Here is a 27,175-nt window from a genome sequence, read left to right as displayed (position 1 = left end):
AAGTGAGGGGCAGAAACCTCTGGTCACTTAGCCATGTGAGCACCAAGAACAAGAAATGCAATGGAGACTCATCTCTTTATTATTATATTATTATTACTTTTGCATGTTGATGGCAGTTCCCCACCCACGATCCGTGAGGGGCGCTAATTCCTGGCCAGAATGGCATCATAAATGCCGCCCGTCTTCTTGAACTGGAAGCCGTGGAAGCCGGCAGAGGCGAGGAGGGCGCGGTACTGGCTGGAGGTGCGCTCCCGCCCTTCCGTCTGCACCAGCATGTTCAGCGAGTACAGCTGCGTGGTGAGGGGGCCGCGCCCGTCTTCATCCAGCAGGCTCTCCACCACCAGGAGGCCACCACCTGAGGGGGACTGCATTAGCCTGTCACACACGGACACGGTCCCCACGGCCCCATGGACCTCCAGGAGGGGTGGACCTCACAGAACTGCAGGACATGTCCCCATCACACACACAGAGCTGTGCCCACATTCCCATGGACCTCCAGGAGGGGTGGACCTCACAGAACTGCAGGACATGTCCCCATCACACACACAGAGCTGTGTCCACGTCCCCATGGACCTCCAGGAGGGATGGGCCTCACAGGACAGCAGGGCCCTGTCCCCATCACACACACAGAGGTGTGCCCACATTTCCATGGACCTCCAGGAGGGATGGACATCACAGAACTGCAGGACATGTCCCCATCTCACACACACAGAGCTGTGCCCACATTTCCATGGACCTCCAGGAGGGATGGACCTCACAGAACTGCAGGACATGTCCCCATCTCACACACACAGAGCTGTGCCCAGGTCCCCATGGACCTCCAGGAGGGATGGACCTCACAGGACAGCAGGGCCCTGTCCCCATCACACACACAGAGCTGTGCCCACGTCCCCATGGAGCTCCAGGAGGGATGGACCTCACAGGACAGCAGGACATGTCCCCATCACACACACAGAGCTGTGTCCACGTCCCCATGGACCTCCAGGAGGGATGGGCCTCACAGGACAGCAGGGCGCTGTCCCCATCACACACACAGAGCTGTGCCCACATTCCCATGGACCTCCAGGAGGGGTGGGCCTCACAGGATGACAGAGCACTGTCCCATCACACACACAGAGCTGTGTCCACGTCCCCATGGACCTCCAGGAGGGATGGGCCTCACAGGACAGCAGGACATGTCCCCATCTCACACACACAGAGCTGTGCCCAGGTCCCCATGGACCTCCAGGAGGGATGGACCTCACAGGACAGCAGGGCCCTGTCCCCATCACACACACAGAGCTGTGCCCACATCCCCATGGAGCTCCAGGAGAGATGGACCTCACAGGACAGCAGGACATGTCCCCATCACACACACAGAGCTGTGCCCACGTCCCCATGGGCCTCAAGGAGGGATGGACCTCACAGGACAGCAGGACATGTCCCCATCACACACACAGAGCTGTGCCCACATTCCCATGGACCTCCAGGAGGGATGGGCCTCACAGAACTGCAGGACATGTCCCATCACACACACAGAGCTGTGCCCACGTCCCCATGGACCTCCAGGAGGGATGGACCTCACAGAACTGCAGGACATGTCCCATCACACACACAGAGCTGTGCCCACGTCCCCATGGACCTCCAGGAGGGATGGACCTCACAGGATAACAGGGCCCTGTCCCCATCACACACACAGAGCTGTGTCCACGTCCCCATGGAGCTCCAGGAGGGATGGACCTCACAGGACAGCAGGACATGTCCCCATCACACACACAGAGCTGTGCCCACGTCCCCATGGGCCTCAAGGAGGGATGGACCTCACAGGACAGCAGGACATGTCCCCATCACACACACAGAGCTGTGTTCACGTCCCCATGGGCCTCAAGGAGGGATGGACCTCACAGGACAGCAGGACATGTCCCCATCACACACACAGAGCTGTGCCCACGTCCCCATGGACCTCCAGGAGGGATGGGCCTCACAGGACAGCAGGGCCCTGTCCCCATCACACACACAGAGCTGTGCCCATGTCCCCATGGGCCTCAAGGAGGGATGGACCTCACAGAACTGCAGGACATGTCCCCATCACACACACAGAGCTGTGCCCACGTCCCCATGGACCTCCAGGAGGGATGGACCTCACAGGACAGCAGGACATGTCCCCATCACACACACAGAGCTGTGCCCACGTCCCCATGGACCTCCAGGAGGGATGGACCTCACAGGACAGCAGGGCCCTGTCCCCATCTCACACACAGAGCTGTGCCCATGTCCCCATGGACCTCCAGGAGGGATGGACCTTACAGGACAGCAGGACATGTCCCCATCACACACACAGAGCTGTGCCCATGTCCCCATGGACCTCCAGGAGGGATGGGCCTCACAGAACTGCAGGACATGTCCCCATCACACACACAGAGCTGTGCCCACGTCCCCATGGACCTCCAGGAGGGGTGGACCTCACAGGATGACAGAGCACTGTCCCATCACACAACAGAGCTGTGTCCACGTCCCCATGGACCTCCAGGAGGGATGGACCTCACAGGACAGCAGGGCCCTGTCCCCATCACACACACAGAGCTGTGTCCACGTCCCCATGGACCTCCAGGAGGGATGGACCTCACAGGACAGCAGGGCCCTGTCCCCATCACACACACAGAGCTGTGCCCACGTCCCCATGGACCTCCAGGAGGGATGGACCTCACAGGACAGCAGGACATGTCCCCATCTCACACACACAGAGCTGTGCCCAGGTCCCCATGGACCTCCAGGAGGGATGGACCTCACAGGACAGCAGGGCCCTGTCCCCATCACACACACAGAGCTGTGCCCACGTCCCCATGGAGCTCCAGGAGGGATGGACCTCACAGGACAGCAGGACATGTCCCCATCACACACACAGAGCTGTGTCCACGTCCCCATGGACCTCCAGGAGGCATGGACCTCACAGGATAACAGAGCACTGTCCCCATCTCACACACAGAGCTGTGCCCACGTCCCCATGGGCCTCCAGGAGGGATGGACCTCACAGGACAGCAGGGCCCTGTCCCCATCACACACACAGAGCTGTGCCCACGTCCCCATGGGCCTCCAGGAGGGATGGACCTCACAGGACTGCAGGGCCCTGTCCCCATCTCACACACAGAGCTGTGCCCACGTCCCCATGGACCTCCAGGAGGGATGGACCTTACAGGACAGCAGGACATGTCCCCATCACACACACAGAGCTGTGCCCATGTCCCCATGGACCTCCAGGAGGGATGGACCTCACAGGACAGCAGGACATGTCCCCATCACACACACAGAGCTGTGCCCACGTCCCCATGGACCTCCAGGAGGGGTGGACCTCACAGGATGACAGAGCACTGTCCCATCACACAACAGAGCTGTGTCCACGTCCCCATGGACCTCCAGGAGGGATGGACCTTACAGGACAGCAGGGCCCTGTCCCCATCACACACACAGAGCTGTGCCCACGTCCCCATGGGCCTCCAGGAGGGATGGACCTCACAGGACACCAGGGCCCTGTCCCCATCTCACACACACAGAGCTGTGCCCACGTCCCCATGGGCCTCCAGGAGGGATGGACCTCACAGGACACCAGGGCCCTGTCCCCATCTCACACACACAGAGCTGTGCCCACGTCCCCATGGACCTCCAGGAGGGATGGACCTCACAGGACAGCAGGACATGTCCCCATCTCACACACAGAGCTGTGCCCATGTCCCCATGGACCTCCAGGAGGGATGGACCTCACAGGACAGCAGGACATGTCCCCATCACACACACAGAGCTGTGCCCACGTCCCCATGGACCTCCAGGAGGGATGGGCCTCACAGGACAGCAGGGCCCTGTCCCCATCACACACACAGAGCTGTGCCCAGTTCCCCATGGACCTCCAGGAGGGATGGGCCTCACAGGACAGCAGGGCCCTGTCCCCATCACACACACAGAGCTGTGCCCACGTCCCCATGGACCTCCAGGAGGGGTGGGCCTCACAGGACTGCAGGGCCCTGTCCCCATCACACACACAGAGCTGTGCCCACATTCCCATGGACCTCCAGGAGGGATGGGCCTCACAGGACAGCAGGGCCCTGTCCCCATCACACACACAGAACTGTGTCCACGTCCCCATGGACCTCCAGGAGGGATGGACCTCACAGGACAGCAGGACACTGTCCCCATCACACACACAGAGCTGTGCCCACATCCCCATGGACCTCCAGGAGGGGTGGGCCTCACAGGACAGCAGGGCCCTGTCCCCATCTCACACTCTGAGTTCAGCCCAGTCTTGACAGAATTTGGCCAAGGTGAGGCCACTGAAGCTGCCAAGAAGATCTGAGTTTTCTCTTCTCTACGTGGTTTTCGTTATCTACTGGATGTTGACACCAGTCAGCTGCAGACACTTCCCTGGAAGACACGGCGGCTGGCGGGCTGTCCCCACTTACCTGTGAGGTTAATCCAGCAACTGCCTTTCGAGGAGACTGCTGCAGTCCCACCTGGACCCTCAAGCACCCTCAGACCTGCGGCCCCACCACCTACCTGGCCTGCAGGCATGCCAGACCCTCTGCAGCAGCCGTGAGCACTTCTCGTCCGCCCAGTCGTGCAGGACCCTGGCCAGGATGTACAGGTCCGCCTCCGGGAGGGGGTCTTGGAAGAAATCTCCTGCGAGGCAGGGCAGGCAGACCCTGGGCTCAGCCCCCAGCCCAACCCTACCGGACTGAACCTGCTCCGGCAGGGAATGTCACCTGGGACAACCACACCCAGGTGTTCCCAGGTAGCGTCCCGAAGACCTAACCCTGGATGACACGAAGTCTCAGCACACAGACAGGAACAGGATAGTGACATAGGTGACTTCTTGCCCTCCTTCCCGTCTGCAACGTGGCTGTGCTACTCATTTCCCTTCCTGACGTCCCCACGCCGATGCACAGCTCCTGACCCAGCCCCACGCTGTGGCTCTCACCCTGGGCACTACGGCAGCACGCCCGCCGGATGAGTTGCACTGAACCCGCACCCAAGACCTGTTGTCTGGATTGAAAAGAAACACCCAAGAGAGACTCGTGTTGTGTGTGGTGTCAAACGCTCAGCTGTTATGGTATTTTTCTGCAAAATCAAAAACTACCGATTTCAGCCTACGGGCAGTGGTGGCTCACACCTGTAATCCCAGCACTTGGGGAGGCACAGGCAAGAGGATTGCCTGAGACCAGGCGTTGGAGACCAGCCTGAGCAACATAGCAAGACCCCAGCCCAACAACAAAAAAAATTTTTTTAATTAGCTGGGGGCCAGGTGTGTGCAGTGGGTCACGCCTGTAATCCCAGCACTCTGGGAGGCCGAGGTGGGAGGATGGCTTGAGCTCAGGAGTTCGAGACCAGCCTGAGCAAGAGCCAGAACCCATCTCTACTAACTATAGAAAAACTAGCCCGGCAAAATGGTTCACACCTGTAGTCCCAGCTACTTGGGAGGCTGAGGCGGGAGGATCGCTTGAGCCCAGGAGTATGAGGTTGCAGTGAGCTATGATGATGTCACGGCACTCTATCCTGGGTGACAGAGTGAAACCCTGTCTCCAGAAAAAGAATAAATTTTTTAAAATAGCATAAATAAAAGATAAAATAATAAAAATTAGCCAGACACGGTGGCGCACACCTGTAGTCCCAGCTACTCGGGAGACTGAGACGGGAAGATCGTTTGAGGCCCAGGAGTTCCAGGCTGTGGTGAGCTAGGATGGCACCACAGCACTGCAGAGATCCTGTCTCAAAAACGAAAGAGAAAGAAACAGAAAAAAAAAAAAAAAACCTCCCAATTTTGGAAGAGATCTTGGATAGCCCTACATAGTAAAGCGCTAACCCAGCAGACCTGTGTTGTCCAAACCCTGCATGTTGTACAGAAAGGATGAACTGTTCACCAACCAGCAACTCTCCTCTCTAACAACGCCCCGCCTCCTAAGGGTGCCTCAGTTTACCTGGTGCTTGGGCCACCCCAGACAGTCCACACGAACGCTGGGACGGGTTTACCGTGGGGACTTTGAGCAACCTGACCAGCGTGGTCTCCGGAAGGGCTGAAGACCGAGCTCGGCCATGCAACTGGTCCATCAGGTCTATGGGACCGACCCCCAGTAAAACTCCTGGACCCCAAGACTCAGTAGAGAACCGAGCACCGCTGTTTACCCGAGGACCTGAACCTGTAGGGACGGCCCACCTCCTGCCTGGCACCTGCCCAGACGCCAGGATTCGATTGTGACGTCCCCTAAGAGGTCGGAGATGACGGGGAAAACAAGGATAGCCATGTGGCCGTGGAAGTAGGAGAGGGACAGGGCTGACATCCCTGCCTGGTGTTATTATTCTCATCAAAGAGAGAGAAAGGGCCGGGCGAGGTGGCTCACGCCTGTCATCCTAGCACTCTGGGAGACAGAGGCGGACGGATCGTTTGAGCTCAGGAGTTCAAGACCAGCCTGAGCAAGAGCGAGACCCTGTCTCTACTAAAAAAAAAAATAGAAAGAAATTAATTGGCCAACTGAAAATATATAGAAAAATTAGCCGGGCGTGGTGGCGCATGCCTGTAGTCCCAGCTACTCGGGAGGCTGAGGCAGGAGGATCGCTTGAGCCCAGGAGTCTGAGGTTGCTGTGAGCTAGGCTGATGCCACGGCACTCACTCTAGCCTGGGCAACAGAGTGAGACTCTGTTTCAAGAAAAAGAGAGAGAGAGAAAAAACTGCAAAAGCTCAATTTCTTTCTTGAAAGGAGGCTGAGAGAATCTGCAAGTCAGATTGGAGCTCCTCAGAGAGAAAGACAAGCAGAGAAACAGAGAGAGAGAGGGAGAGTCAGAGAGAAAGAGAGAGACAGAGAGACAGAAAGAGAGAGAAAGACAGAGATGGAGAGAGAGACAGAGACAGAGAGAAAGAGAGAGAGACAGAGAAAGACAGAGATGGAGAGAGGGAGAGAGAGAGAGACACAGAGAGTGAGGGAGAGAAAGAGAGAGACAGAGAGACACAGAGAGAGAGGGAGAGAGACAGAGAGACACAGAGAGCGAGGGAGAGAAAGAGAGAGACAGAGAGACACAGAGAGAGAGGGAGAGAAAGAGAGAGACAGAGAGACACAGAGAGTGAGGGAGAGAAAGAGAGAGACAGAGAGACACAGACAGAGAGGGAGAGAAAGAGAGAGAAAGAGAAAGAGACAGAGGGAGAGAGACAGAGAGACAGAAAGAGAGAGAAAGACAGAGATGGAGAGAGAGAGGGAGAGACAGAGAGAAAAAGAGAGAGAGGCCAACAGAGAGACAGAAAGAAAAAGACAGAGATGGAGAGAGAGAGAGAGACAGAGAGAAAGAGAGAGAGAGAGAAAGACAGAGATGGAGAGAGGGAGAGACAGAAAGAGAGAGACAGAGAGACACAGAGAGAGAGGGAGAGACAGAAAGAGAGAGACAAAGAGACACAGACAGAGAGAGAGAGAGAAAGAGAGAGAAAGAGACAGAGAGAGAGACAGAGAGATAGAAAGAGAGAGAAAGAGACAGAGAGACAGGGAGAGAGACAGACACATTGCAGGGATGGAGACCTGGTGTTTCCAAGGCAACACGAAGCCCCTCCCAGGCCTCCCACGTTCGGTTCCTCTTACTCTCCTGTGTGTGTGGCTCTCCCTGGTGTCTCCTTCGACCCGCGGACTTCCCTGCCAGTCCACAAGTGCCTTGGGTCAGGGTGAGGGTTAGCTGTATCTGTTCCCTGGGCTGCGCAATCAGTCCCCATAAACTGGGAGCTCAAACCACAGCGACGTGTCCCCTCTGGGTCCCGGATCCCGGGAGTGCGGGACGCGGGAGTCTCGGGGCCGCGCTCCCTCCACGGGCTCCAGGGGAGGCTCCTTCCCGCCTCTCCCGGCTCCCGGGGGCTCCGGGCGTCCCTGGGCTTGTGGCCGCAGCCTCACTCCCGCCTCTGCCTCCTCCGTCTGCCTCCACGTGGCTTCTCCTCCCCGTCTGCGTCCCCTCTGCCGTCTCTCACGAGGACGCCTGACACTGCATTTAGGGCCCTCCCTGATCTACAACCACTTCATCTTTAATTGCATCTGCAGACACCTTATTTCCGAATGAGCTCCCCTTCGCACCTGCCAGGTAGACGTGAGTTTGGCGAAGGAGGGAGGGAGACCGCCATTCACCCCAAGGCAGGACTCAAGAAAGAATTAATGAGCAGAAAAGCGCACGCCTCCTTCCTTCTTCGCGCAGGCCGCCCTCCATCACGACTAGCGCGCAGGTGCAAGTGGGGGTAAGCGCTTATCTCGGGGGTCCCGGAAGCCGCGCCAAACGCCCACCACCTCCCCGAGAGCACTGTCCGCGGAGCAGGGCTGCATCTCCTTGGGAACAAACCGGCGCAGGGGCACCCACCTTCGCGGAAGCCGACCCGTCCTTCCGCGGGGAACGCGCCGTGCTCCCGGGCCGCGCGCACCACCTCCGGGATGTCGAACACGGTGACCTGGCAGCCGGGGTACAGAGACGCGCACTCCCTGGCCAGCGCCCCGGAGCCGCCTGGAAGAACGGGCGGAGAACCTGTGAGCGTCGGCGACCCGCCGGGCAGCGTCCCGCCCCACTCGCCAGGGCACGGTCCAGGCTGCGCACTCGGTCCTCCCCATCTGCCGCGCAAGGTTCCGTCATCGTCCACGCGGCCCTGAGTCCCGGTGGTCTTCCTGCGGGGGGCCGGGCCGGGCTGCAGGCTCCCCGCACTGCCTCGACTTACCTATCTGTGTGCCCCTGTGGTGGGCGCACCTGCCTGGCCTGCCCCGACAACGGGCAAGCGAAGGAGACGGAGTGAAACCTCCGAGAGGCGCGCGCTCTAGTCCCTCCTGCGCCCCGCAGACCTGCGCTCCGCGCCGCCTGCGTAGTTTTGTCGCCCCACGCTGCTCCCCGACAAGGCAGCCCCGAACCCCACTCGTCCTCACGGCATCTCATGATAACTCGAAATAAATAACCCATCGCAGTCATGATCCCTGCACACGCTCTTCCTCCTTCCAAGAGGGACCTGCCACGACCCCGGGGCTGCTCTGCGCGACCCCTGCGTGCACACACGCGCGCGCTTAACCATCACGCCGGCATCATCCCAGCTCTGACATACACCTGAGGAAAACTGAGGCACCGGGAGAACCTGTGCAAAGTCACGCAGCAAGGGACGGGGCAGAAGGCGCTTTGCTACCCAGGCAGGCGGCTTGTGGCTCAGTGTTAAACCCCCGAAGCGGGGCGCTCGCTGCCCGCAGACGGCAGAGGGACGCTGCACTGGAGATCCTGCTTGGAGACTTTCCTCAGTTTACCCCTGTTGCTGCCCTGTGGGTTCCGGGGGACACCTGAGAGCCAGGCATGGTGGAGTGGTGCCTTGAACCCTGACGTCGTCACAAGCAGCAGCAGCTAAAACCCCCAAACCGCTGCGGAGCGTCCCCTGGTGTGGGAGGGCCATGCCTGGCGACACCATCCGTGCCTGCTGCGCCTACCCCAGACGGCATCTCAGGCTCGCGTTTCCCTCCCAGGAGCTCACGTTTCTGGCCGTTCCTGGCGCCTCCCCCGCGGGGAGGAGCGCGGGGCGGTGCAGACAGCGAAAGGGTTTGCTAATTAAGCACCCCAAGAGTTAGACCCTGACTCCGCCCCTTCTGCCTCGATGGAGCTGCGGGTTCCTAACCGAGATCCTCCCGGGACCTGGTGCGCCCGGCGACTCACCCCCGGGAGACGCCCCTGCGACACCCAGGTGCCCCGCTCCCCCGCCCAGCGCCAGGCCACGGGGTCCCCCAGGCGGAGGGCGGCATCTGCGCCCCAGAACCCCGCCTGCTCGCTGCAGGCTAGGGCGGTAAGTTGCCTGCACCCCCAAGGGTGCAGCGTGAAAAGCCGTCAGCGTCAGCTCCAGGGCGCTGCTGACGGTTGTCCCGCAGCGGGAAGCGCGGGCCTAGCTGGCTGGAGGCAGAGAAGGACGCCACGGCCTAAAGCACCAGCCTCAGCCCAGGTGCGGGGCTCACTGTCGTAGAATACAGGGGAGTCACGGGACTTTTGAGGTTCCGCGAGGCCAGCAGGCCAGGAGATGCTGGCGTGGGAGAGGAGGTGTGTTACCCACAGACGCCCAAAGGAGGAGGGTGGCAGCCACCCCGTGGAGGTCACAGCGGGGGCCACGTGTGCTCCCCGCTGTGGGAGGGAATGAGAAGAGAAAGTGGGCAGGGGCTTTCCTTGTGCATCCCAGGGGAAAGAACAGGTGAGGCAGAGACAGCAGGTTTAGGATTGGCTCGTTTTCCACACATTGATCGAGTATTGCAAATATTGTATCACGCTAACAGCCACGTGAGTTGTATTTAACTCACGCTCGTTTGGGGGAGCCGAGGCCCCGTGAAGCGTGTGTAACTCACACCCGCACTCTTCCCCTCGGGAGAGCGGCGTTTCAGGTTGCGTCAGAACCCAGAAGACAAGAGCCGGGGCCCGACTAACGCGCTCCCCACCCACGCGGAAGGCGGGGCGCAGCTCCGGCGCTCGGGGCACGGGCACTCACCCCCGAGGTCGCAGACGAGCGGGAACGGGGACAGGTCGAAGGCGGCCAGCACGCTGCGCCCGGCGACGCTCCAGACCTCCTGCAGGCCCCGCGTGAACCGCAGCCGCTCCGCGTCCGACCTGGGGCGCCGAACCACGCGCGTGAGTATCTTGCAGCGTCAGGTGCGCGCGCTGTGGGCAGCGGCACGGGGACCCTCCACGGGGGTGGGGGACAGAGCCGTGCCCCGAGGGTGCGTGTGACAGCTGGGGGGCCTGGGCTACCCTAGCAGGACATGATTTGGGGTGGGGGCGTGTAGGTCCGCCGCCAACGCACTGGGCCCAGCTCTGGGAACCTGCAGCAGGCTCAGGGCGGGGAAGGAAGGGTCCGTCCCTGTCCTGCTCTAGGCCTCAGCCAGCCGGAAATGCAGGAAGTGTCAGTAGCTCACCGCCAGATAGACATGCTGATGCTACAGCTTCTTGCAAACTCCACCGCCGTGTGCAAAAGCAAAGCAAGGCAAAGAACCGCGGCCTTGCCCGGGCACCTCCGGGCAAACAGAAACCAGGGCCTCCCTTCCCTACGTAAACCTGGGGCTTGTATGCAGTTTCGCTTGGCCGGAAGGCCCGATGACTTAGCATCTACTTAGGAGTCTGCTCAATACAGGCATCAGGATGGCAAAATTAAGGGTGAGAGGGGGCAAGGGAAGGTTATTATTTTAAACTAAATACCAGTGTCCTTCTCGGTTGTCTCGTGTTGGACACACCGATGGATCGATTCTTGTAAGTACTTTAACACATTAACTGCCACGTGAGTTGTATTTAACTCACGTTCGTTTTTAGCCCGGGGCCTCAGGGAGCATATGTAACTCACCCGTCTCTTCCCCTTGGGAGCCTCGAGAATTGGTTTTCAAATACATATAACTCATGCATGGAAAACAATTAAAAATAACAAATTTTTCTTGTCATGTTGTTCTTTCTGATTTTAAATGATCATTTTGTTCTCGAAGTTCTTATTCTGTCTTTGTAAAATAAAACACCATGGCCCCAAGAAAAAAAATGTTTTTTTTCTAGTGGGGCAGCCCATGAGTTAAAAATTAGTGTGGTCTTACCATTGGTGGTTTCGAGGAGGTCAGGGTTACCTGTAGATGGCACTGAAGAGCTCTTCTGAGGGAACGCCAAACACCTGCAGGTACCGGTTCTTCCCTTCTCTGACAAAAGGGAAAAGAAACTCAGACAGGTACTGGGCATCACTGAGCACACACAGGCGGCCACAGACCCTCACCGTGAACCCTCTACGGGACAAGCAGGAAACATAAATAAGTCGCCTGCACACACAGACTCCTAACCAGTGCTCAATCGGTCCCTGTGCAGAGCTGAGGGCCAAGGTGAGCAAGGAAGAAATGAACTTTAGCGACCATCTGGAGACAGCGTGGACAGGGCACGCAGTTGGGTATTGGATGTCTCACCGGCTGGGGTCTACAGACAGGAAACGCCTCGCAGGTGGATGGACATCCTGTCTGTCTATCTGTCTATGTATCTGTCTACCCATCCATCCATCTATTCATCCATCTATCCATGCATCCATGATGCATCCATCCATCCATCTACCCATCCATCTATTTATGTACGTATCTATCTACCTATCTGTCCACCCAGCCACCCATCCATTCATCCATCCATCCATCCATCCACCTATCCACTCATCCATCTATCCATTCATCTATTATATCCACCCATCTATCAATTCATCCATCCATTTATCCATCTATCTATCCATCCATCCATCCATTTATCCATCCATCTATCCATCCATCCATTTATCCATCTATCCATCCACCCATCCATCCATCCATCTATCCATCCATCCATTTATCCATCTATCCATCTACCCATCCATCCATCTATCCATCCATTTATCCATCTATCTATCCACCCATCCATCTATTGTATCCATCCATCTATCAATTCATCCATCCATCCATCTATCCACCCATCTATCTATCCACCCATCCATCTACCCATTCATCTATTGTATCTATCCATCTATCAATTCATCCATCCATCTATTTATCCATCCATCTATCCATCCATCCATTTATCCATCCACCCACCCATCCATCTATCCATCCATCCATTTATCCATCTATCTATCCACCCATCCATCTATTGTATCCATCCATCTATCAATTCATCCATCCATCCATCTATCCACCCATCTATCTATCCACCCATCCATCTACCCATTCATCTATTGTATCTATCCATCTATCAATTCATCCATCCATCTATTTATCCATCCATCTATCCATCCATCCATTTATCCATCCACCCACCCATCCATCTATCCATCCATCCATTTATCCATCTATCTATCCACCCATCCATCCACCCATCCATCCATCCATCCAGCTACCCATCCATCCATCCATCTACCCACCCATCCATCTATCCATCCATCCATTTATCCATCTATCCATCCATCTATCCACCCATCCCTACCCACCCATCCATCTATCCATCCATTTATCCATCTATCCATCCATTTATCCATCTATTTATCTATCTATCCACCCATCCACCCATCCATCCATCCATCCACCCATCCATCCATCCATCCAGCGACCTACCCACCCATCCATCCATCTATCCACCCATCCCTACCCACCCATCCGTCTATCCATCCATCCATTTATCCATCCATTTATCCATCTATCTATCCATCCATCATCTATCCATCCATCCATCCATCCATCCATCCATCTATCCACCCATCCACCTATCCATCCACCTACCCATCCATCCATCCATCTACCCACCCATCCATCCATCCATCCATCCACCTACCCATCCATCCATCCATCCATCCATCTACCCACCAATCCATCTATCCATCCAGCGACCTACCCACCCATCCATCCATCTATCCACCCATCTATCTATCCATCCATCCCTACCCACCCATCCATCTATCCATCCAGCGACCTACCCACCAATCCATCCATCCATCCACCCATCTATCCATCCATCCCTACCCACCAATCCATCCATCCATCCACCCATCTATCCATCCATCCCTACCCACCCATCCATCCATTTATCCATCCATCCATCAATCCATCCATCTATCTGTTTATGTACGTATCTATCATAGTGGTTTCTAACTAAAGGCCATTTCATGCTGAGGGGACATTGGGCAATGTCTGGGGACATTTTCATTGTCACAGCTGGGTGGCCTCACTGGCATCTGGTGGGTGGAGCCCCAGAACGCTTCTCTGTACCCGCAGCACACAGGACGCCACCTCCCCACCAACCCCCCACCTCCGAGTCACCGCCCCATGTGAAGACTGCCAGGGCTGGGACAGGCCGACAGGTAGCAAGTGAGACAGGTGACAGGTAGCAGTGAGACAGGTGACAGGTGGCAGGTGAGAGCCACTCCCCCGGGTATTTTTCCTCCACTGTTCTGAAGGTCCGTCTCCTCCCCTCTTGTCCTGGCAAAGCGGCGCAGCCTGCTGTCCCGGGGTCACGTCGCTGCAGAACGGAGCGCGTTCTGCTGGCCAGCCCCAGGCGAGTGCGAGGCCCTGCTCCGGTTCACGTCTGGGCAGTGTGTGCACGTGTTTCTACACAAGCCCTGACTTCCCTCCTCCTCCGACACCCTCTATCTGACCAGCCCCGGGCGCCGAGGCTCAGCGGACACCCCTGCACCACGCCCACCTCACGGCCTCGGCCAGGTGGGCCCAGCAGCGGTAGGTCGTTCTGGCCATGTAGAGCAACATGTTGCGCTGGCACGTGGGGCTGCCGCTGGCCAGGTAGGTGCTGGACAGCTCCGAGTTTCGGTAGAACGCTGCAGACAGGCAGAAAGAACAGGACAGAGCAGTGAGACCCCGGTCATGGCCAACATGGGCAGCCTGTGGACTTCCACGTGATTCCGGCCTGGGGGCGTGGATGTCCCTACAGCCAGGGGCTCAGAGACAGGGAGCAAAGGTATCCCTCAGGAAAGGGGGTCACCTAACCCCTAACTCTAACTGTGCCCCTGACCCTGCAGATGGTTTTTGCAAAGGTAACCCCAGGGCAGGGGGTCACCTAACCCTAATCCTGCAGATCATTTTTGCAAAGGTGACCCCAAGGCAGGGGTCAACTAACCCTAACCATGACCCTGCAGATGGTTTTTGCAAAGGTAACCCCAGGGCAGGGGGTCACCTAACCCTAACCCTGCAGAGCATTTTTGCAAAGGTGACCCTAAGGCAGGGGTCACCTAACCCTAACCCTAACCATGACCCTGCAGATGGTTTTTGTAAAAGTGACCCCAGGGAAAGGGGGTCACCTAACCCTAACCCTAACCCTAACCCTAACCCTAACCCTGCAGATGGCTTTTGCAAATCCCACTGGAAGTTTGCACGGAGCATATTCGAATGTAAATTTGCGCCTTTGCCAGTTCTGAGTCTGACCCTACATCCTTTCCTCCTCCTCCTCCTCCTCCTCCTGGGACCGGGTGCCCACGGGACCCCGTTGTTCCGCATGGGGCTCTACCTGGCCCTGTTCCTGGTGCTGCCCCCTCTGTGTTTCTCTCCGGACAGGGAGAGTGGCTTTCCCCGTTCCTGAAGAAGAAGGTCTTAACCTTGAACTCCAGCCCGAGCGCTGTAAGTTCTCCACCTGGCGAATGACACCTGTGGGCCACGCATGTGGACCTCTGGGGCAGAGCCCAGAGGATGCATCACCCATGTCTCGGGGCCCAGGGGCAGGGGTGGTGACGGGGCAGAGGGTGCTGTCTGCAGACGCCGGCTGTGGTGGCTGTAGCCAACCCGCACCCTGCCTGGCTTCCGAGCGGGCTGTCTCAGGGGCGCCGAATGCTGCAGTGATATTTCCGGGTCAGGTTGACCCATCCCCGATGTTTGCACCCCAAAAGCCAACCGGTCCAAGCCCCCCCTCCCCCCGCCAGCAAAGAGGTCCCCACCCGCCCCTCTTAGGTGGGTGTCCCTATCGAGCAAGTTTTTGTAAATCCCATTGGAAGTTTGGGCAGAGCACAAGCGGAAACCTATATTATAGTCAATGGAAGATTTTCAATAAGGACTTATTTAAAAATAGAAAAGCAGGGATGCCTACTTTAGATCAGACCAGACCACACCTCCCTGTTCCTTCATGCATCCACCCAAACAATGGTTCCTAGGCGTTGCGATTTCATCGATCTACAAGATGCAAAAACAATGTGGCTGTGCACACAGCATTCATGCTTTTGAATTTTGCAAAGTGAGAACATAAAAAACAAAACCCCAGACTGACCCTCTCTTATCTATCACTCATCGTGATCCATAAGAGAAAAGACACTTCAACACAACAACACAAGAAGAATATCCTCTCATCATTGGGAATGACAGACCTGTAACTTCATATGTGTGGCTTGATGGAAAATTGCTCACCTACCATTTTTCCCCCCACCCTCTGTCTCACTCCTTGGACACTTTATCAGGGCGCAGATGCACACTCTAAGGTTGCAACTTCCAAACGGCAGTCAGACAGCTACAGCCCATGTGCTGTTGAATGCGGCCCCCCATTTGTTTTTATAAATAAAGTTTTATTGGAACCCGGCCACGCGCACTCATAGGCACAACGCCCCCGGCTGGCCTGATGTTGCCAGGGGCAGAGCGAAGCAGCTGCCGCAGAGACCGCAGGGCCCACAAAGCTGAAAACATTTCCTATCTCAGCCTTTCACAGCAAGCGTGTGCGTGTTGCAAAATGCCTCCTCCAAAATGCCACGAGCCCTCACCTCTTCCTCCTCTCACTTCTACCTTGAGCAGCTTCAGGGCGGCGCAGGTGTCCAGCAGCAGCTCTGTCCCGTGGGGGCTGCAGCCCAGACGGGAGGCCGCCGCAGCCGAGTCCAGGGGCCCCGGGGCCTGGGCGAGGAGGTCGAACACGCCCAGCTCACAGGCGGCGAACAGAACCTGGGAGCAGCAGCAGAGACAGAGGGACGGCGGTCAGTCCCCCGGGAACACGCACACCACGGCCAGCCGGAGCGGACGTGCTGTTTTCGTGTTGCTTCTATTATTTCAGAGTTATTACGGGGGTACAAACGCTTTTGGTTACATAAATTGCCCTTGCACGGCCCGAGTCAGAGCCGCAGGCGTGCCCGGCCCCAGACATCTCCCAACCGCGCCACTGCTGACATCGGGGCCGGGCCGGTAGTTCCTTGCCGGGAGAGCGGGGGGCGTGCTGTGCGCCGTGGGGTGTTCAGCAGCGTCTCTGGTCCTCACCCGCTAGGGCAGGGCTCCCCAGCCTACGGTGAGTCCTGTGATTATTTCGTTATATATTGCAACGCAGTAAGAATAGAAATAAAGTGCACGATAAATGGAATGAGCTTGAATCGTCCCAAAACCATCCCCCCAACCGGTCCCTGGAAAAAACTGTCTTCCGTGTAAGCGGTCACCCGTGCCAAAAAGGTTGCGGACGAGTTTCTAGAGGATGTCGCACCTTGCTCCTCCCAGAGGTGACGAGCAAATCTGTGCAAAGTCCCCGAGAGGGAGCCACTGTGATAACGTTCTATTAACTCACGTTCAGTTAAGGTTGTGCTCCCTGTTGTTACAGCTGTATTCGCCCTGGTTCTGTTAAGGTCCTGTTAGCTCTCCTTCTCTTAAGGTTGCATTAATTCTTATTCTGTTAAGTTTGCATTGACTAGTTTTTCTGTTAAGGGTGCAGTAAGTTTTATGCTATTAAGGTTGTGCTAGCTCTTGTTCTGTAAAGGTTGCATTAATTCCTGTTCTATGAATACTGCATTAAGTAATTGTTCCGCTAAGGGTGCATTAGGTTTTATCCTACTAACATTGTATTAACTCTTCTTCTGTTAGGGTTGTATTAATTCTTGCTCTATTAAGTGTGCATTAACTAATTGTTTTGTTAAGGGTGTATTAAGTTTCATCCTATCAAGGTTGTATTAACTCTTGTTCTATTTAAGGTTGTATCAATTTTTGTTCCATTAAAATATTGCATTAACTAATTGCTAAGGGGGCATTAAGTTCTATCCTATTAAGGTTGTATTAGCACTTGTTCTATTAGACTTGTGTTAAAATGTATCCTATTAAGGCTGTAGTAGCTCTTGTTCTATCAAGATTGCATTACATTGTATTCTATTAAGTCTGTATTAACCCCTGCACCATTAACGTGTTAACCCTGTGCTACTAGGCTGTATTTGGTTTTATTCTATCAAGGTTGTATTAATTCTTGTCCTGTTAAGGTTCTGTGAAGTGCTGGTTTTATTAAAGGCTGTACTAAGTTTATTCTATTAAAGTTGTGTTAGCTAGCCCTGCTAGGTTAAGGCTGTATTAACTCTTACTCTGTTAAGGTTGGGCTAAGTTTTATCCTATTTAGGTTGTATTAAGTTTTATCCTATTAAGGCTGCGTTAAGTCTTGTTCTCTTGAGGCTGCATTAACTAATTGTTCTGTTGAGGGTGCATTAAGTTTGTCCTACTGAGGCTGCATTAACTAATTGCTCTGTTGAGGGTGCATTAAGTTTGTCCTACTGAGGTTGCATTAACTAACTGTTCTGTTGAGGGTGAAATAAGTTTTATCCTACTGAGGCTGCATTAACTAATTGTTCTGTTGAGGGTGCAATAAGTTTTATCCTACTGAGGCTGCATTAACTAACTGTTCTGTTGAGGGTGTGTTAAGTTTTATCCTACTGAGGTTGCATTAACTAATTGTTCTGTTGAGGGTGTGTTAAGTTTTATCCTACTGAGGTTGCATTAACTAATTGTTCTGTTGAGGGTGTGTTAAGTTTTGTCCTACTGAGGTTGCATTAACTAATTGTTCTGTTGAGGGTGCAATAAGTTTTATCCTACTGAGGTTGCATTAACTAATTGTTCTGTTGAGGGTGCAATAAGTTTTAGCCTACTGAGGTTGCATTAACTAACTGTTCTGTTGAAGGTGTGTTTTGTCCTACTGAGGTTGCATTAACTAACTGTTCTGTTGAGGGTGCGTTAAGTTTTGTCCTACTGAGGCTGCATTAACTCCTGTTCGGTTAAACTCGTGGCAACTCACGTAACGTGCTACCGGGTGTCCCGAAGTGATTTTTCTCTCGAGATCTGCAACCCAAGGACCCACCCCTGAACCCCACCGTGACCCGGCACCTGGCACTGAGCGGGCACCGGGCAGCCCCCCGCCGGCCACATACATTCCGACGAGGGGAGGGAAACAAATCTGAGTGTGTCCTGTGGGCAAATGCTCCCTGTCTGTATTCCAGTGGCTCTAAAATAGTTCATTCTTAACCGCTGGGAGCCCACGGACAGAATTCGGAGGATCCGTGGACTTGGACGGGGAAGAAATTTCACTTTACTTGTCACTAACCGCTGGCTGAGCCTCGGGCATCTCTCTGCCTAGAGGTGGTTTGGCCACAAAACTGTCAAGACCTGCGTCCTCAAAACTGAAGTTTCACTCAATAACAAACAAGCAAGCAAAAGCATTGGGGGAAAAAAAAAAAACCCTATCGCATGAGAGAAGCCCAGTCTCACCCGGAAAATTGAGCTCGGGAAGCGTTAATTCTACCTGCACATTTAGATCCTCGGTGCACGGGGCTGCTCGGCACCTGGACCACCAGACAGAGACCGAGTGCCCTGCCGTCCGGCACAGCACGCTGGGCGCCTGGTTGGGACCACCCCCAAGTTTAATGTCCTTGTTCAACAGACCTAACACCTCTGGGTCTTTGAGAAAATAAAATCTAACTCTCTTAATTTTTTTTGAGACTTTTGCTCTGTTGCCCAGGCTAGAGTGAGTGCCGTGGCGTCAGCCTAGCTCACAGCAACCTCAAACTCCTCGGCTCAAGCGATCCTCCTGCCTCAGCCTCCCGAGTAGCTGGGACTACAGGCATGCGCCACCACACCCGGCTGATTTTTTATATATATATATTTTAGTTGTCCAGCTAATTCCTTTCTATTTTTTTTAGTAGAGACGGGGTCTCGCTCTGGCCCAGGCTGGTCTCGAACTCCTGACCTCGAGCGATCCTCCCTCCTCGGCCTCCCAAAGTGCTGGGATTACAGGGGTGAGCCACCGCGCCTGGCCTAAGATCTAACTCTGACTTCTCTCAAAGCCTTGAAAGTAAAACCCACGTCACAGAAGACTCACCGTTAACCGTTTTAAAGCGGACGGTTCAGTTCACAAAGCTGTGCGACCCCCACCTCTGTCTAGTTCCAGAACTCTCTTGTCCCCCCAAACGGAGACGCCGTCCCCATGAACACTCACTCCCCACGCCCCCTCCCCAGCCCCGGGCAAGCACGAGCCCACTCTCTAAGGGTCTGTCTGTTTTGCAGACATTTCATGTAAATGGAGCCATGCAAAATTTTCGACCTTCTGCGTCTGGCTTTGTCACCGATCTTGGTGCTGCTCAGCCAGGAGAAGACATGACGTACGGACGCACCTCCAAATCCCACCTCTCCGGTAAACGGGCTGCCTTTTTGCACACTCACAGACACACACACACACACACGTATATTTTGCTCTATCTCAAACTGCCTTCTTCACCGCTTCAGCAGCTGTCCTTCCATCCCCGGCGTCTGCTCTGTCATCCTACACGGTCTACTTCCAGCTTTGCAAGAACAGCCTTCTGAGGCCGGGCCCGCGGGTGTAGACAGACCCCGAGACAGGGTCCTCGTCCGTGGAACTGCCCGGCTGCGGCTCGATGACCGTGTGCGTCTCCCTTGCCCGTCCCCCCTGTGCCGTGGCCCCCATACCTGGGACACCATGAAGCCGTTGGAGTACTCGTTCAGGAGGCGGTAGGCGTCGTCCTGGGGGGACCCCATTTTCCTCCCGGTTGTGAGAGCCCCCCGAACGACGGCAGCAAGGTCCCCGCTGCAGAGCGAGCCAGCCAGCTGGGAGTGGCCGCCTGAGGCTCCCGCCTTATTTCGGCTGCACGGACCGCCCCAGCAAAATTCCACTGAGCTTATGAAGGGATCACACGCGTGTGGGCGGTGCCCTGCCTGCCCCTCACGCCCTCTGCCCTGGAAGCGTGCACGGCCCTGGAACAGCCCGCCCGGTGCCTTCCAGACCTCAGCCGTAGAGCCGATCCCAAACCGATCCCACACCCATACACCGGCCCATCGCCTGCATTGATTAGTCATTTCTTGGCGTGGACAGTGGCTGGTCTCCTCCACACGGTCTGGACCGAAGCGGGTGTGTTTGTTTCCGGGTGACCGTGGCAAAACGGCAGGAACCGGGTGGCTCTAAACAGTAGCTCTCTGCCTGTTCTGGAGCCTGGTGTCCACTGTGGCCATATCGAACGGGTCGTATGCTGGTTGCGCTGACAAAGACCTGTTTCCGAGTCACTCCTTTCACCAGTATTGGGAATTAGGGCCTCAACACTCCTTTCTGGAGCACACGGCCCAACCCAACCCACAACGGGAGGGAGAGCGGGGCTTATCGAGTTGGAAGTTGGGCTTATCTCACCGCTGGAAGAATTATTTTTGTTGCTGCTGTTTTTGAGACAGGGTGTCGCTCCATCACCCGGGCCAGAGCGCCGTGGTGTCATCATAGCTCTCTGCAACCTCAAACGCCCGGGCTCAAGCGATCCTCCTGCCTCAGCCTCCTCCTGAGTAGCTGGGACTACAGGCATGCGCCACCATACCCGGCTAATTTTTTTTCAATTTTTTAGTAGAGATGAGTGTTGGGAAAATATGATTGAGGAATTAATGAGATGTGGCTCATAAGACCATTATTCTGTTGCATAACCCAATATTGCTATATTAAAGACAGAAACAGGAGTTTGCAGGGTTTTGCCCTGAAGGCATGTGTGGACTCGATGGTTCACTTATCAGAGGCTGGTATCCTGGGAGAGCCCTCAAGTCTCCAGTAGGGATGTTTTCCAGGAAGGCTTCCCGATATCTCAAAATCTGTGACCCTCCCCTGTGTCTTGAAAGCAAGTACCTGTCATCCTAGCTCTCTGGGAGGCTGAGGCAGGCGGATCACTCGGGGTCAGGAGTTCAAAACCAGCCTGAGCAAGAGTGAGACCCCGTCTCTACTATAAATAGAAAGAAACTAGCTGGACAACTAAAATAATATATGGGAAAAATTAGCCGGGCATGGTGGCGCATGCCTGTAGTCCCAGCTACTCAGGAGGCTGAGGCAGGAGGATTGCCTGAGCCCAGGAGTTGGAGGCTGCTGTGAGCGAGGCTGATGCCACGGGACTCACTCTAGCCTGGGCAACAAAGCCAGACTCTGTCTCAGAAAAAAATAAAATAAAAGAAAGAAAGACAAGGCAAGGCAAATATGGCCCACAGGATGGGAGCCAGAGACAATGAGTGCACTTTGCCCAGAGAGGCGCCCCAGTGGTTATAAACAACCTGTTTTATAGAGATGGGCTTCCTGCTCTCTCCTGTCTGTCTACCTTTAAGTCCACCATAACTAATCAAAGAAATATAGAGTCACCACACCTCTTTTGTTATACCTTTGTTAATTGACAACTACCTTTCAGAACTTAGAAGTTAGCCCTACCTAAAAGACTCTGTACCTGTTTGTTCACCTAGATAGATTAGAAGCCCTTTGAGAGGACTTTTGACCCTAACCCACTACCTGTACATTCCTGTCTCCCCTAGCAACTGCATTCCCTGAGATATGCAAATATGTTGCCGTGACAACTGGTAATTGATGTCTGTGATCATAAAAACCTGTATGAATCTAACCGTATTGCTGGACATTCACTGGGATATGTCCAGTCTCCTGAGTAACCCCGCTGCTATGTCTGATCTTTTATATAAAACTATAAACTATACCTTAGTCTCTGTGTGTTCTTTTATTCTATTTCCTATCAGTTTCCTTATCTATCCTCTGTGGCGACCCCTATCTTAGAGAATTGGCTCTGTGGGGAGAAGCAGCTGACCTCCTCTCGGGCCTGCCTCAACTACTCCCCTGCAGATGGGGCCTCAGTCTTCCCCAGGCTGGTCTCGAACCCCTGAGCTCAAGCTATCCTCCCGCCTGGGCCTCCCAGAGTGCTGGGATTACAGGCGTGAGCCTCCACGCCCCTTGCTGGCTTAAAGGATCTTTAAAACACGATCCGAAACACAGCCCTTCTTGGCTTTCAACAGCAAACAAATTGTGTCCCAAATCATTCTCTCAATGTCCACGTTGAAATTATTTTCCACTGCGTTTTTTTTTTTTTTTTTTTTTTTTTTTTTTTTTTTTTTTTGCTGCAACTAAATATATGTAGGAAGAACACCGGCGGGAGGGGGTGCTCAAGAGTTGCCTCTCAAACGTGGTCACGTCACTCATTTCCCGTCTGCAGCTCCCCATGCACCTGCAGCTCCCCATGCACCTGCAGCTCCCCATGCACCTGCAGCTCCCCATGCACCTGCAACTCCCTGATGCACCTGCAGCTCCCCATGCACCTGCACCTCCCCAATGCACCTGCACCTCCCCATGCACCTGCACCTCCCCATGCACCTGCACCTCCCCATGCACCTGCACCTCCCCATGCACCTGCAACTCCCTGATGCACCTGCAGCTCCCCATGCACCTGCAGCTCCCCAATGCACCTGCACCTCCCCATGCACCTGCACCTCCCCATGCACCTGCAGCTCCCCGATGCACCTGCAGCTCCCCGTTGCACCTGTAGCTGAGGCAGCTGCCTGAGCTTCCTGGAGCCCCCCACTGCCCCCTCCCCACCACCAACTCTCCAAGCACCTGAAGACACACTCAGGGCACAGAGACTGGACCCCGATTTCTCCCCTGCATTTCAGTCCAGGGAACTAGCATTTGGCCTGTGACTCTGCATTCGCTAGCAGGGACCATTTTTGCATTTCAACAAATCCGCAAAATACACGCCATGCAAGTGAACAAAGTCTCTGTGAAGAATACCATCGAGGTTGCCTGAGGGGCAGAGGAAACTTGCATCAGGGACGGGCGTCTCTGTTCCCGGACACACGGACTCCCACTGAGACCCTAGCGCGGCGGGAGGGGCAGCCACGACAGCCCCGCCGAGCTCCATGTGCACGTTCGCTGCACTTCCCGTGGGAACAAAGGCAAAAGGGATTTGGAGGCCGGGGCTGTAAGTTTGATAAGCTGCTGGCTCACGGAGACCTGCCCGCCTGGCCGAAGCTGGCATCCCACGGCCCGCACGAGGCCCCGGCTGCCTGGATCAGAACCGTGGGCTTCGGGCTTCTCAACTGCTCCCCGGCTGACCCCAAAGTGCGAGCGAGGTCGGGAACCGCAGCTGTCGTGGGAGGGAACAAACATCCAATCGAGGAATTAGAACAGGCTCTCTGGCTGCAATTCCAAAATGCGTTTTTTTGGTTTTTTTTTAAATAATGCTGCAACATGTCTGACATCGGGATGTTGGAACCAGTGTCCCACCTCCAGATTCCTAGAACCTCAATCTGTGACCTTATTTGGAATCTTTGCAGATGTGATTAGTGAAGGGTCCAGAGGTCAGACCGTCCTGGATTAGGGTGAGCCCAAAACCCAGTGGCAGGTGTCTTTAAAAGAGACGGCAGAGGGGACGCAGACGCGGAGGAGAAGCCACGTGGAGGCAGACGGAGGAGGCAGAGGCGGGAGTGAGGCTGCGGCCACAAGCCCAGGGACGCCTGGAGCCCCCGGGAGCCGGGAGAGGCGGGAAGGAGCCTCCCCTGGAGCCCGTGGAGGGAGCGCGGCCCCGAGACCCCTGCATCTCACACTCTCGGGCCCCAGGACCGGAAGGGGACTCGGTCCTGTTGTTTAAACCCCCTAAGTTTGTGGAGTTTGTTATAGCAACCACAGCACATAGATGCAGGTTTCTTACCATGCAGGAGAGCGATGGGTGGACGGCGTGTTTTCCCTTCTCTGAGTCGCACACGCGTGTGAGGCTGCATCCTGCTGGGCACGGGATCTGAGGTCGATGGAATCCCGGGCTGCTGCCGGGGAGAGAGCTCAGTGAGAGACGCCGAGGCGGGAGAAGGGGGACACCCGGCCCCACCCGTGTTTCTCTGAGCCCTGGGAGAGCCCAGAGTGAGACCCAGAGCACTGATGTCCTCGGCTCGGCCTAGCGCCAGACACCCGGGGCAGGGTCCTTTACCCACCCCAGTCCCGGAGCCAACAAGACTCTGGAACCTTCCTGAAGACCCAGGCATCCAGGGAACTAGACTCAGTGAGCCCAGGCCCCCAGGAAAGGGGAGACGGGAGAAAAAGGCCAGAACTCTGCAGACTGAAGTTCTCACCGTGCTAAAATGCAGACGACATGCAGCTGACCCTGTGGCCACTCTAAACCTCGTAACTCAGGGTCAGTGAGCTCAGTCGCCATGTTGTGCAACCCCCACCTCCGTCTAGTCCCAGAACATTCTCACCACCCCCAGAAGGAGACCCCGTCCCCATCAGCAGTCCCTGCCCACCCCCAACCCCCCAGGTCCTGGTGTCCACCAAGCCAGGTCCTGTCTCTGCGGAGCTACCTGTTCCGGACGCTTCCTATAAGCAGAATCACGCACTATGTGCCCTTCCATGTCTGTCGGCTTCTCTCTCTGAGAACGATGTCCCCAGTGTCCCTCCACGCCATAGCAGGCGTCAGAGCCTCGTCCCTGTTCATGGCTGCGTAATATTCCACTGTGTGGGCGGACCACGCCGTGTTTACTCACGTATCTGCTGGTGGGCACTCGGGCTGTTTCCGCCTGCTGGATGCTGTGAGCATGGCTGTGAGCACGCGTGTCCGTGCTTTCATCGCGTGTATGCCAGAACAGAATCGCCAAGTCACACAGTGGCGACTCTTGAGTTTACCTTTTTGCGGAACCTGCAGACTGTTGTCCATAGCGGCTGCACCATTTTACATTCCCGCCGGTGGGCTGTGCGCCGGCTCTCCGATTTCTCCACCTCCTCACCAACACTGCTTTTACTATTATTATTACAGCCATGCTAGTAATTATGGCTGTGTGCTATACACTTAATTTTAACACTTGATGACACTACATCAAGTTTCAAGGTTATCTCTTACTGTGTAAAAGTTATCCATTTCAGACCGGGCTCACGCCTGTCATCCCAGCACTCTGGGAGGCCGAGGTGGGCGGATCGCTCAGGTCAAGGAGTTCGAAACCAGCCTGAGCAAGAGCCAGACCCCCATCTCTACTATAGATAGAAAAAAATTAATTGGCCAACTAATATATATATACAAAAAATTAGCCGGGCCTGGTGGTGCATGCCTGTAGTCCCAGCTACTCGGGAGGCTGAGGCAGGAGGATCGCTTGAGCCCAGGAGTTTGAGGTTGTTGTGATCTAGGCTGACACCACGGCACTCTAGCCCAGGGAACAGAGTGAGAGTCTGTCTCAAAAAAACAGAAAAGATTTAAAAAAACAAACAACAAAGAAAAAACCCAGGTGAACAAATTAATGGTAATTAATGTCATACTGGGACTTTTTTTTTTCACTTGTAAGCCTATTCCCTACCCACCTCCCCGCCAGGTACTGCGTTTTTTGTGTTTGGAAGTTCACCTCAGCAGCCCATCCCGCGTCTCTGAAATAAACATATGTAAATCGAAATTGTATGTGAATTTGGTTTTTTTTTTTAATTAATGCCAATGTAGGTTTTTAAGTGTTTCCCAAAGAGATCTCTCTGTGAGGGCACTCCGGAGCACGTACGTTAATCAGAGCACACCGTGAACGTGCACTTGGACCCCCGGTTGAGTCTCTGTTGGAAATTCCTCTCCTGACAGGTGCAGGGGTGCGGGCGGCGGCAGGGGCTTCCTCCAGCCCAGGCCAGCGTGAGCACCGCCTGCTCTTCTTCAAACGAAACCGAGCGCCCAGAAAAGGCGGTGGGCATGGGAGTGTGGCCACGTTTCACTTTGGTCTCGGCCCACGGCCCTGCCTGGCGGTCTTTCTCCCACGCAAGGCGGAAAGCAGAGGGCAGCACGGCTGTGCCCACCTAGGGGCCTCTTCCCTTCTCACCCAGACCTCAGCACGGGGAGGCCACGGGCGAGCAGGTGGAAGGCGCCCCGGTCCTGTCCGTACCCCAAGTCCCACTCCCCGGGCAGGGCGAGTTCTTCAGCAGACAGCGAGAGAGAGACCCCCAGGAAGCTCTGCCAGCTCAGGAGCAAACAGCCCAGCAGCCCCGAGTCCGATTCACCGCGTGCGAGCTGCAAGAATCTCGCCTTTCTCACTTCTGCGCCTGGAACGTGTCCGCTGTTCTTTCTAGACGTTCTGCCCGTGGGACGTGCAATGAACATGGGGGCTTCAGTGGGATGGTTTCCATACCCCGTACGGGATAGGGAGAGGGGTGGGGAGACAGCAGGGACGGGGCTGACCCCCGGTCCACCCCAGCCGTCTGTTGATGGGGATGTGCACGGGACTCATGCCTTCCATTTCTTCCTCCCAGCTTCACGGGGGAAGACAAAATCTACTCGCTAACAGACTGATTCCAGTTAATTTCCATCTGAGCTACTCACGGTTACTTAGTGCTAACAAATTCATGTGCCATGGAGAAGAAGGACAACTTCTGAAAACTAAGTGACATCATTGGTGGCACAGATAATGTCGCCCTCACTGGTAAACGTCCCAAGTGTCCAGGCCTGGGGGAGGAGGGGGACAAGGGGCTGGGGTCTCAGAGCAGCAGCCCGGGCCCCCCCCCCCGCTTGGTACCCAGAAGGTGGGCTGCCGGGGAACGGCTCAGCATCAGGGGCTGAAGCTCCCGAACCCACAGGCTCTGTCCTTCTGCTCCTGGGCCCCTAGAGGTGACTGCAATGTCCCCCCTCCCCAGCGGCAGCCCTCGATGCCTGTCCCTCAGAGCCCGGCCTGGAGGGCACACT

General features: G+C 55.4%; 1 protein-coding gene across 1 annotated transcript; it reads right to left on the bottom strand.

Moving 5' to 3' along the window:
* Nucleotides 1-143: 143 nt before the first annotated feature.
* Nucleotides 144-20,238, bottom strand: ASMT (acetylserotonin O-methyltransferase). Its single transcript, XM_075999159.1, has 8 exons — nucleotides 20,160-20,238; nucleotides 16,211-16,385; nucleotides 14,161-14,290; nucleotides 11,589-11,657; nucleotides 10,475-10,593; nucleotides 8,344-8,484; nucleotides 4,525-4,647; nucleotides 144-355 (listed from the first exon to the last, which is right to left on the bottom strand). The coding sequence occupies exons 1-8, from the start codon at nucleotides 20,226-20,228 to the stop codon at nucleotides 144-146; spliced, it is 1,038 nt and encodes a 345-aa protein (XP_075855274.1). The 5' UTR covers nucleotides 20,229-20,238.
* Between the last annotated feature and the right edge of the window lie 6,937 nt (nucleotides 20,239-27,175).

The sequence above is a fragment of the Microcebus murinus genome, chromosome X (genome assembly GCF_040939455.1).
Source record: "Microcebus murinus isolate Inina chromosome X, M.murinus_Inina_mat1.0, whole genome shotgun sequence".
NCBI lineage: Eukaryota > Metazoa > Chordata > Mammalia > Primates > Cheirogaleidae > Microcebus > Microcebus murinus.
Note: the sequence above shows the minus strand (reverse complement) of the source record. Positions and strands in the feature narration are given on the sequence as shown.